Source organism: Pteropus alecto, unplaced genomic scaffold (assembly GCF_000325575.1).
Source record: "Pteropus alecto unplaced genomic scaffold, ASM32557v1 scaffold68, whole genome shotgun sequence".
Classification (NCBI taxonomy): domain Eukaryota; kingdom Metazoa; phylum Chordata; class Mammalia; order Chiroptera; family Pteropodidae; genus Pteropus; species Pteropus alecto.
Window position 1 is genome coordinate 3,526,025 of NW_006441386.1, and position 11,259 is coordinate 3,537,283.

The 11,259-nt window shown below is 37.5% G+C and overlaps 1 protein-coding gene across 1 annotated transcript in view; it reads right to left on the reverse strand.

Annotated features, from left to right (window-relative positions):
• LOC102897055 (autism susceptibility gene 2 protein) overlaps positions 1-11,259 on the reverse strand; it is a gene marked incomplete at its 5' end in the record, with an annotated part of 490,671 nt that overhangs the window by 213,808 nt on the left and 265,604 nt on the right. The window contains one exon of the mRNA XM_025051515.1: positions 3,649-3,861. Within this exon, the coding sequence (XP_024907283.1) occupies positions 3,649-3,861 (213 nt within the window). The remainder of the gene's footprint in view (positions 1-3,648; positions 3,862-11,259) is intronic.

Sequence of the window (11,259 nt, forward strand, 5' to 3'; positions counted from 1 at the left end):
ATTTGTTCCTTTCTTCGTTATTTCAAACTCCTTTGGAAATTAAGGACTGTTTAAATCTGCCATATAAAAAAATGCAACCACTTTACAAGACAGTTGCCAGCTCTGCATCTTCTAAGTCAGTATATATTTATACTTAAAAATATAATCCAACAAATAATTTCCATTGGGATAGTTAAGTATCAGTTAAAAGCTTTCTTTTAACAGTATGAAAAAACATGAGAATTGAGGTTTTCTAATCAGGCAAGAAAAGAAAAAAAGCAGTTTGGTTTTAGAACTATATATCTCTCTTATAAAACTATTTAATTGTACTCTCACAGTAAAAAGATTAGTTGTCAACAGATTCTCAGAAAAAAAAAAAATCCTATTATTTCCTCTCCACTAAGAAGTAACATCTTCCCATAATTACAGGAAAGCTGTGCATTAAGTTGCCTGCTCAGGAAGTACCATTTCCTAATAAAATGCAAACCTAATCCACTCTCACCAAGTCAAAAATAAAGACTAACTTCTCAACTCATACTGCCTTCTTTCATCTGTAGTTCTTGTGATTATAATTCTTTCAATAAGAGGCACTCAACAACAATCCATTAATTTAGAAATTTTCCTCAAGGCCCACTCTCATCTCAAGGTCCCCCTCCAGCTATGATGGTCAGATTCAGTTACTTTATCTGATAAAAAGCAAGGGCAGGGGAAAAAGTTAATTGTGATGTATACAGGCATCTATCATGATAGGAAAGCAATTGGAAATATTCTTAGCACAAGTTTCTGAACATCAACAGTGGCCATTAAACACTCATGTGTCGCCTTTTACCAATGATCACACAATAAATGACACTTGTCTGGGCTGACACATAACTAACCTTGCCTCTCCCTCTCACTAGTAATGCAGCTCCTCTGCTTTAAATGTTTTCACAAAGCCAATAAGTTAGACTCCAAAACTAAATTACCTTCAGACCAAAATATGGTCTTCCTTTACAGACCTCAACAACACTATATATCTCTGTGTTATTCATAAATTTAAAGACCCATGGAACTCAGAGGAAGGAGCCTGAGAAATCTTCTCATCTAAACCTCTCACGCTATATACGAGTAGCAAAAGTGATTTGTTCAGGGTTTCATAGCAGCACATGTGATTCTAAGAATATTGCAAATAAAAGTATTCGAGCTTTATGTCCATTATCAACCTCTGCTTCCCTTCCTATTAGAAAGGTAACACTTGACTTGGATAGCATATTTGGGCATCGACACTGAAGACAAGAAAATAACACTTGTTTTTAAAACTCTTACACAGACCAGAGATACGATTTAGTCTTTCCTTCTCCATGATTCATGAGTCAATATAACTACTTTTCAAATATTTTACCTAAAACAAGGATAGCTATGATTTAAAATATCACTAGGACCAGAAGGCTATTAGAACCAAAAGCTATTCAAATCTGAGACATACAGTTCTAGCCTTCTTTTATGACTATAAATTCTTTCACCAGAGGAAAAGTAGAAAGAAGAATCTTGAGGACAGAGAATCCTCTGTCCTCTGTCAGAAAGGTCAGATCAGCTCTGGGAGTAAAAGTCAAGGATAAGGAACCATGGCTCAGTGTGGGCTCAGAATTAAATTTCAGGTTTCTTGCCTGAAAGGTAAGCAGCTTACCCTTTTGGGAGAAAGGGCCTGAGGAGAGAAGTGGTGGTTACACTGCAACTTCTCTCCACTTGGAATAATTGTTTTTCTCACATTATCTCGCACCAAGAGGCATGAGATGGGAGTCACAAATACCACAGGAGCATCACCCTTTATGGGACCCAGCCCTTCCTCCTTCATTCCACTCTGTGTCTGAAAAAAAAAAATTTTTAATAAAAATAAACCACATCCAAATGTGATTGCTTCCAACCTTCCCAGCTCTTTCTCTACTCTCTGAACTTAATATTTCATCCTGTTTCTTCTTGTGCCTACATAGGCCATTTCTATGACCAAAATCACTTCCTCTGACCAAACTACTCATGCAGTTTCTAGAAATACTTATAGATGCCCCACATCTAATGACTTGGAGTTCTCTTTTTCTTCATGTCTAATTCTTATCCCAATCAAGAGGCAGAACATACAGGAATAACAGAGCAATCTAGAGAAATCTGGATCTAAACCCTAGTTCTATCCCTCCCTGCTAAGTGGCCTGAGACAAGTCACTTTATCTCTTGGAACTCCAGTTTCTCCATCTGTAAAGTAACCATATTATCCATTAGCTAGGGTTGTTATGAGAATTATTGATTATACTACAAACTCCCTCATTGAATGACTATAACATGAATGCATTAAATAAATGTTAATAATTATTATTATAACTTCGATCTGGCATTTTATTTTAGGACACAAATGTATCTTTAAAAAACTGCCCTGAGAGTCACATTTGGGTACACTCCCTTGAGACCCTCTGAGTCCATGCTGAAACCCATCACTCTAAATGTCATTTCAGGAGTATATCCTTTATGACACAGCAGGTTGAACTCTGGCCCAAAACTGTCCACTAGATCTTATTGAGGCTTTTGGCCCTTCCAATCTTTTAACTAAAAATCATCACCAAAAATATACTCTTGATGCTTTACTAGAATGATTTTGAAAGTGGCCTGACCATTATCAAATAGGAAATATCTAAGACTACAAATATCTGTGCTTTACCCCCTAGAGAATCTGGTTCATTAGGTCCTAGGGAAGGGCTAGGAATGTGTATTTTATTCATGATATGACTCTAATGATCTGTAATGTTTAGGAACCACTGCTTTGTATAATCCCAGGTATTCTCCTTCTGCAGAAACATCTGCAAAGTAGAAATTACCTGTTCAGCTTCTAATTAGAGCACCTGCTCTGCTTCCTTCAAATGATAGTTAACCCCACCCAAAAGTCCCTCCAAAAACAAACAAAACACAGGTAACTGAGCAGGCACTAAAGCCTCTGGATTTGTGCAGAAAAACTGCTATAAGCAGCTTCATTTCTCATTATTAATCCATCTCATGTGGGGATTTCCACAGGCAGAAAGGCTCCCCAAATGCCAAGAGCTATATTTTCTTGTGGATCATTGAAACCTAATTATTAACAGACCAGTAAGCCCAACTACCAGACTTTCATACAATCAGCAGATCACAAAGATCGTCATGAATTATGGGCTATGGAGAACAACTAAAAAACTGAAAGGCAAATTCATTTCTTCACTGCTGCTCTCCCACATGCCACAATATTTGCGCTTCCCTGGAAGATATAAATCTTGTGCAAGGCACTGCTCACATGCAGATAACCATGTTTAGCACCTCAGAATCTTTAAATACACAGTGTCTGTGATCAAATCTGCCTGTTATGCGTGTCCTAATTATGAGACTCTCTCCCCTACCAGCCCTAGACTCTCATCAAGGCTTGAGTCAGCCTGCCCTAAACTTCAGCAGCAGCAGCAGCAGCAGCAGCAGCAAGCTTTGTTACACAGAACACATCTGACTAAAATGGTACGTTGCTGAAGTTTCAAATCATAATAAAAACGCTGAGCTTGGTTTGGTATACTCTTTTAGAAGTAAGCACAAAGCTTTCCACCTGTTAAGAAGAACCACAGAGGAACAGGCACCTGAGGAAGGGATTGTGCAGCCATAAAAGAGAACAAACTGAAGCTTCCTCACCTGTCTGAGTCCCTTTGGCATTTTCTTTCTTTTTCCGAGGTGCTGGCAGAGATTGCGGTCATTTTCTCGATCTGAGCTGTAGTGGTGTGGGTGGCTGAGTCGGCTCTTCTTGGAGTGAAAAGACAAGCCGTTGGTAAGTGCTTCTCGTTTCTTCTTGGTCAGAGGAGTCTGGCGTTTCTCCACACGTTCCTGAGGCTTAAGTGCTACATCTTTCTGTAGAAAAGAGAACGAAAGGGAAGTGGTGGTTACATAGCTATCTAGGATCACGATCAAAATACAGGGTAAATGGGGTTACTAAAAGGGAGGCGAGAATAGGGCAGGAACGTGGGATATAAGAATACTTAACACTAAGAAACATAGCTCTCAATTTTTCTGAATTCCTAATGCTACCACAAACAGATCCTTTCTACTCTTGTTGAGTGAAAAACTCAACTAAGCACAAAGTATCTGTCCATTAAAAATTATTTTACTGCTGCCTGGGACAGTGGCTTTCCATCTGATTCTGTGCTGGGTCCAGTACACCATATTCCCCAAGGAGGCTCAATACATTCACTTCTCAATATTGTACATCAATTATGTTTCGGAAAAAGAGTACTAAGTGCATGCACAATTCAAAAAAGCAGTACAAGACTAAAAGTATCAGGGCCAGGTGGATGTGAGCCAGCAAGAAAGAAACTGTCAATTCACACGATTAAAACGTTTCCTTAATGCATTATATTTTTACCGCAAGTTCCTCTCAGCATCCTTAATTCCCATCTTCTTTGCAAAATGTAACAATATTATCACCAAGATCAAAAGCAACTTTTCATTTATTCCTGCGTGAGGCTGGGGGTGGGGTAAAAGGGTAGGAGAAAGGTAATGAATGTACTGGAATAGGAAGCAGCATCTATAGAAACTACAGGCAAGCATTTCAGGCCACAACCTAGTGGAGTTATGTACCTGCAGGCAGCTCAGGACACACTGAGATCCCAAAATACTTAGGTTTGAGCCCTGACACTGACATTATTCATTATGAGACTTGGAATAAGTCACTGCAACTGAGCCCATGTGCAAAATGGGCTTAGATATGACTTGATTCCAAACATGTGAATATCCTTTGACCCTTGAGAATTGTGGTACACAATAAGCACTAAAATTAAAAGGATCTGGTACTCAGTCATGTAAATGAGTGGATACAACCCTCCTTTCACTGAAAATGCTCCTTCATGGAGCCTCGCTCACCCTCACATAATTTCTCAGTGTCTGTAGTCCTAAATGCACATTTTAAAATAATATAAAACCAGAACAAAAATTATCCTTTACTCATTTCTTCTTTTCAACATACCACTCTTTTTTCTCTTTTATAGCCAGTATTCTTGAGGCTGTTATCTATTTCTACTGCCTCCTAATATCCCAACACTCCCCACTTGACATACACGGTACTCCTTGATGTCTTTCCCCAAATCAGCCAAGCCCATTGGTTTGAGACCTTGGACTTTTATGTCTGTTTGCTTTGGCCTCAAAAGCCCTCCCTTTAGCAACTCTCCCTTTTCTAGTTCAAGGACTCTTAACAGTACTACCTGCTCAAGGAGATCTTTCTATTATACAAAAGAAATGTCCTCAGGCCTTCGTTCATTCAACAAATATTTTTCGTGTACCCAGAATACGCCAAATACAAACTTAGCACTGTCCTATAATGCTCAGAAGTGGGGGGGGTGGGGGGGGGCGGGTAATCCCCACCTCATGTTGCTTAGAATTAGGGGACATATATTAATCAAATCACACAAATACATAATTGTGAACTGAACTAACTGCTCTTAAGGAAAGGCTAAGGGTGCTGAAAACTGGGGAAAATAGTCCAGTCCAGAGGAGGGGGCTGTGGCTGAAGGACTACCATCTGACCTGGATTTGAAAGTATGAGCAGAGAAAACAGCTTGTACAAAGTCCCTGAGGCGGTTAGTAGCACGAACCCTTGAGAGAATGAGGGCAGGGACTAAGTATCATTCCTCTCAGTAACCCCAGAGCTTCATATATAATTGGGCAAATGATAGATAGATGATAGATAGATAGATAGATAGATAGATAGATAGATAGATAGATAGATAGATATAGATACACACACACATACACACATACTTGCTAGATAAACAAATAAATAAGAACTAATTAAAGTATCCAAACCTACAAATCATAATAGTGATTTAATAATATCCCAAGCCATCTCTAACACAGAGTGAAGCGAACTAGAAAAGCTACTTGAAGCAGGAAACCAAGAAACCTAGCAGGCACTGCTGGCACACAAGAAGGATCATAGCAAATAGGAGGAAGCCCCAGAAAAGGAAAAAGGCCTTGTCATTCTTGGAGCAAAAAGACAGAAAAGATAATAATCTTGTAATGCAAATGAGTGCCTCTGGTCTAACTTCTAGCTGCTATCACCACAGATGATCTACCCTCTGCCACCAGAAAGGTAGCTCTCCTGAGGCAATGAGGATGTGGTGAGAAGTGTTTAGGGGACAAGCTGAGATCAAAGTGCATATGGCCATTGATTCCAGTCTCAGAATCTTATACACTATGCCTAACACATGGTAAATGTTTAATAAAGTCTGCTATATTTAATCCTTTGTCTAGTGTCCACTACCACAGTCGGCTATGTCAGACATCTGCTCAGCTCAAACTATTAAGTGCTTAGCCTCACATGTAATCATGATAGACAGCTATCATGAAAAGACACTCAGGTATAATGGCAATGCTACCAGAAGCAGCCAGGTGAGTTCGTCATAGACTGCTTCTATATAATATGATTAAATTGCACTACTTCTAAGAATGATATATAAACTCCCCAACATGGTAAAAAAATAAAATCCTTTCTTTGTCATGCAACCCAACCCACCTAGTGCCCTGCATCATATGCATGTAGAGTATTAGATTAATAAACAAATGACATTTAATAATGTATCAACTGTGCTTTTAAAAAAATTATGCCGTTCTCTTCAGAGACCAAATCTTTCATACTGAAGGTGCTCCAAAGTATATTGAAAATTATGTGCAATTCCATACAAATGTGAATTAATATTTATGAGAGTATGGTATAATTTTTTCCGAATCCATTTTATTTTCATGTAGCATATTAATCAAGACATTCTCACTGCACTGCAGAATAGCTACACAGAGCAAATGGACCCCATGCCGTGACATTAGCTTGTAAGAGACCTGCTGAAGTCTTAGCAGCAGCAGTACAATCATCTTAGCACCAATTAATATTGAAATTTTCAACTCTGGAGGGTGTGTGGGGGAAAGAGGGGAAGAGAGACAGGATCAAAGTGTGTGTAGAGGTGGTGGCTTTAGAGGTAAAGAAGAAATAAACAGTGTTTTAAAAGTTTTTTATTATGTAAGATGTTTATATTTGCAAAGACTAGAGATTACTTTTAAAGGTCTAATTTTATTTATAAATTATTGTAGAGACCCTTCAGAACAATTTCTAAATAAACCAGGCCACTGTTTGTTCATTCCCTGTATAAACATTTACTGATTGGTTAGTATGTATACAGTAAAATAGTCATTTCACTTTTCGGTGGCTGTCTTGGGGGGAAAATGACAAAAACTATCCACTATAAGCAATAAGAATTAAAGACACATAATATTCTAAAGGGTTGTGCATATGATTACATATATGTGTATGTGTGTATATATCCATCTATTAACCGAGCACCAATAAACTATTAATAACTAATTTGAGCATTTCCTTAAACATCAGCAGTCTATAAAACACTGCTACAACGTAAGGAGGAAAATTATATGGTTTATAAAATAACTTTTTAGGATCAATGAATGATGATTATCTAAGGCCCAGGCTAGTGATTCTCAAAGAAAATTAACGTCCATCAGAATTATCTACAGTGCTTTTTGAAAATAAGAGGACTACGCCCCATATTTGAGAAGGGAAGTATTTATCAAACAAGCACTGAGAGGAAAAGGAGAGGAGGGCACAAGGATAAGAAAGAGATCTGGAAAAATGCTTTAAGGCATTCATTTAACAATCACAGAAGAAGCAAGAAAAAAAGCAAGAAAGCCAGCCAGTCAACAGAAGGCTGGCTGTGAGGTAAAAAGATTTAGACATATTTGCTGGCAATAGAGGGGGTAAGTGCACAAGCCATGCACAACAGATGGGAATAGGTTTTCAGAACAGTTGAAATTATGTGATTTTTAGGTCACTGGTGATGGAGGGCAGGGTCACAGCAGAGCATATGCTGAGAGGCTCAGAGACAGACTAACCAAAGCAATTTCCTTCAACACTCAGCCGTCTTCAAAATAGATGATCTTGCTCTCGATTTTCCCTTCTCCCAAATTACAATCTTCCACCAAAGGTTTCCTCTGCCACTCCTGAATCTCGAAATGAGATGGTTCAGTGTTGTGCAAACTAGAGGAGAGCAACAAATTGCAGATGAAACTCTACGTGAGCTGCAGGGCTCCATTTGCTGATTACAGATGAAGCCAGAGACAATAGAAAATGAGGGCACAATTTGCCCTTCTTGCATGAAACAGGTTTTAGAGAGTCTCCATCTGATTTTCCTACCAAACTAATCTGAGGGCAGCCCATCACTTACAAAGCATCTGTGGTATGTGTGCCTGCATGTGCCCACATGTACATATATTGTGAAAGAGGGGTGCAATTCAAACAGAATCTGTTCTGTTAGTTATTTGATCTTAGGGACTAGCAAGAAAATAACAAAGAAGCCAGGGGATGGGAAACAAAAGTGCTTTGCCTGTCACCATCAAAAGACATTAATGGCTGTGTGCTGTCATTTTCATCTGTCAAGTCCTTTGTTGGTTTATTGCATTTTTACTTGCTTTAGAATAGTTCTATAAACATTGATTCCATCATTTCTCTTAAGTGCAAAAGAAGTGAAAGGCTTTACAGTGATAATAAGAAGTGAAAAATTAGCAAAGAAACAAAACTTAACTCTGTATGGATATATTCACATTGGTCTCCCACTTAGATTTTTGAACAAATTTAGAAACCAGCTTTCAAAACCTAAACTTTTTAGAAAGTAGAAGAGACTACAGAAATTTCCAAGCAAAATAACCAGTATGGCATTCAAAAGATAATTCCTCATGTTCACTCTTTTAAAAACAAAAATCAAAACACCTACTATGTGCCACTCACTTTGCCACCTGTTAGAAATATCTGAGGAAGGATCCCTGAAATCGGGCTGCTTACTCAGGCAGCCCTGTACTGGCATTAAGACAGCAAAAAAGATCATTGCAACAAAACAGAGAATCTAGAAACAGATCCACATACATAAGAACTGGTTTGCAGCAAAAGTGCAAAAGCAATTCTGTGGAGAAATAATAATCTTTTTAACAACTGTTGATGAAACAAGTAGATATTCATATGGAAAAGAAATTTAATTTATCCACATTTCAGTCTAATTAAAAAAAAAAACTCAAATTATATCATAAACCTAATTGTAAAACCTAAAACTACAAAACCTGTAGAAGAAAAACATAGGAGAAAAGTTTTGTAACCTTGGGTTCTTAGATGTGATATCAAATGTACGATCCATAAAAGCATAAATTGATAAATTATACTTTATTAAAAATTAAAACTTCTCTTCAAAAGATACTGTTAAGAAAATGAAGAGAAGCCACAGAATTGGGAAAAAAAAATGTTTGCAAAATGTATATCTGATAAAACTTTTGTATCTAGAATATATTTTTAAAATTCTCAAAACTACATTAAAAAATAATTTTTTAAATAGGCAAAAGATTTAAACAGACATTTAACTAAAAAAGACATATGGATGGCAAATAAACACATGAAAACCAATAGTAATTAGGGAAACATAAATTAAACCGCACCAACAGTAATTAGGGAAACATAAATTAAACCGCAATGAGATATCACTACCTACATATTAGAATGGCTAAAGCGAAAAAGAATGACCACCCCAAGTGTGGACATGGATGTGGAGGAACTTTCATACACTACCTGTAGGAATGTAAAATGGTACAGCCACTTTTAAAAAATATGGCTATTGCTTTAAAAGTTCTAAGTATACCTACCATATGATCCATCCATTCTACTGCTACGTAGTTCCTCAAAAAAGCAAAAGCACATGTCCACATAAAATTTGCACATGAATGTTCATGTCAGCTTTATTTATTATAGCCTAAAACTGGGAACAACTCAAATGTACACCAACAGATGAATAACCTGTGAAATAACCATTCAACAAAGTATTACTCAGCAAGAAAAAGGAATGACCAATTGATACACAATGTAACATGAATAAATATCAAAATAATTATGTTGAGTAAAAGAAATCATACGAAAATAATATATTCTGTATGATTCAATTTATATAAAATTCTAGAAAAAATATAATCAATAGTAACAAAAAGCAGAGAGACAGGAAGAGGAGATTATAGAGGGATATGAGGAATCTTTTGGGATGATGGACATGTTCATTTTTTTGACTGTGGCAATAGTTTCATAGGTGTAGATACATGTCAAAACTGATCAAATTTTACACTTTTAATTTATGCAGTTCACCGATATGTCAATTATGCATCAACAGAGCTATTCTTTTTAAATGGCAACCCTTGCCATCATATACAACTGGCATATCATCATTACCAATAACAAGATTACATTCAGTGTCCATCAAAAGAAACTAATCTTTCAGATTCCTGAAATGAATGTATGACCACATTCTGGAAGGACTGGTTTTAGCCTCTACTGTAGCCATAAATTTTGCACTGGAAACAACTCAGCTATGAACACTAATGTCTTGGTCACACTGAGGAGCAGTGTCCGGTCATCACGTCATTTCCAGTGGCAAGGAGGAGTTCACATTGGTGCCTTATTTTCCTCCCTTCTAACAGTCAATTCTCAGTTAACCTTTTACAAAGCTTTCCTATCTTTCTTTTAAGTAACCTGGTTAGTATTTGGTCACATCCTCTCTCGTGAACACTTTAATCAAAAAGCAAAGAAAGAAACCAATTATTTATAGTTCATAAATGTAAAAAACTTGAGGCGTTTTATTAAAATATACATAATACCTGATACATATAAGGGAATTCAAATGGAGAGAATAAAAAAGGAGAGAAAGAGAAGGAAGGAAGAGAGGGGGAAAGGTCAAGTACAGACAAATTCTGTACATAAGAACATCTGTCAAAGTTGTGGTGCCATTGTCAGAGGTGAGGAGCAGAAAAAAGGGAACACAAAATTGGCCACTGAGAAGATCTCCTAAATTCGGTTATGAGATGAGATCAAAACTATCAGCTTAAATAAAACTTCTGCACTCTGTGAACTGAACGCACCCCAGCAGTCTCCCATTCCCATAGATAATCGAGAGCTGGCTGCCCTTAGACTTTAACACGCTCAAAGTAGTTGAGTCCCTAGCAACCAGATGCTACCGCTTAAAACAGTTTAGGCTCTTAGCCCTGAAGGATTCCTAAAATTGGATTACAGTCCTTGCAGATAATCTGAGAAATATAGCATGACGAGAAGGAAACCTTAAAAAAATTAACTCCTCCAGAACAGAGACATTCTGAAAGCTGAGCACAGCATGACTGAGGCAGAAAATCTCATCAGCAAGGGCTTAAGGGCAGAAAGGTACACAAAGGGTG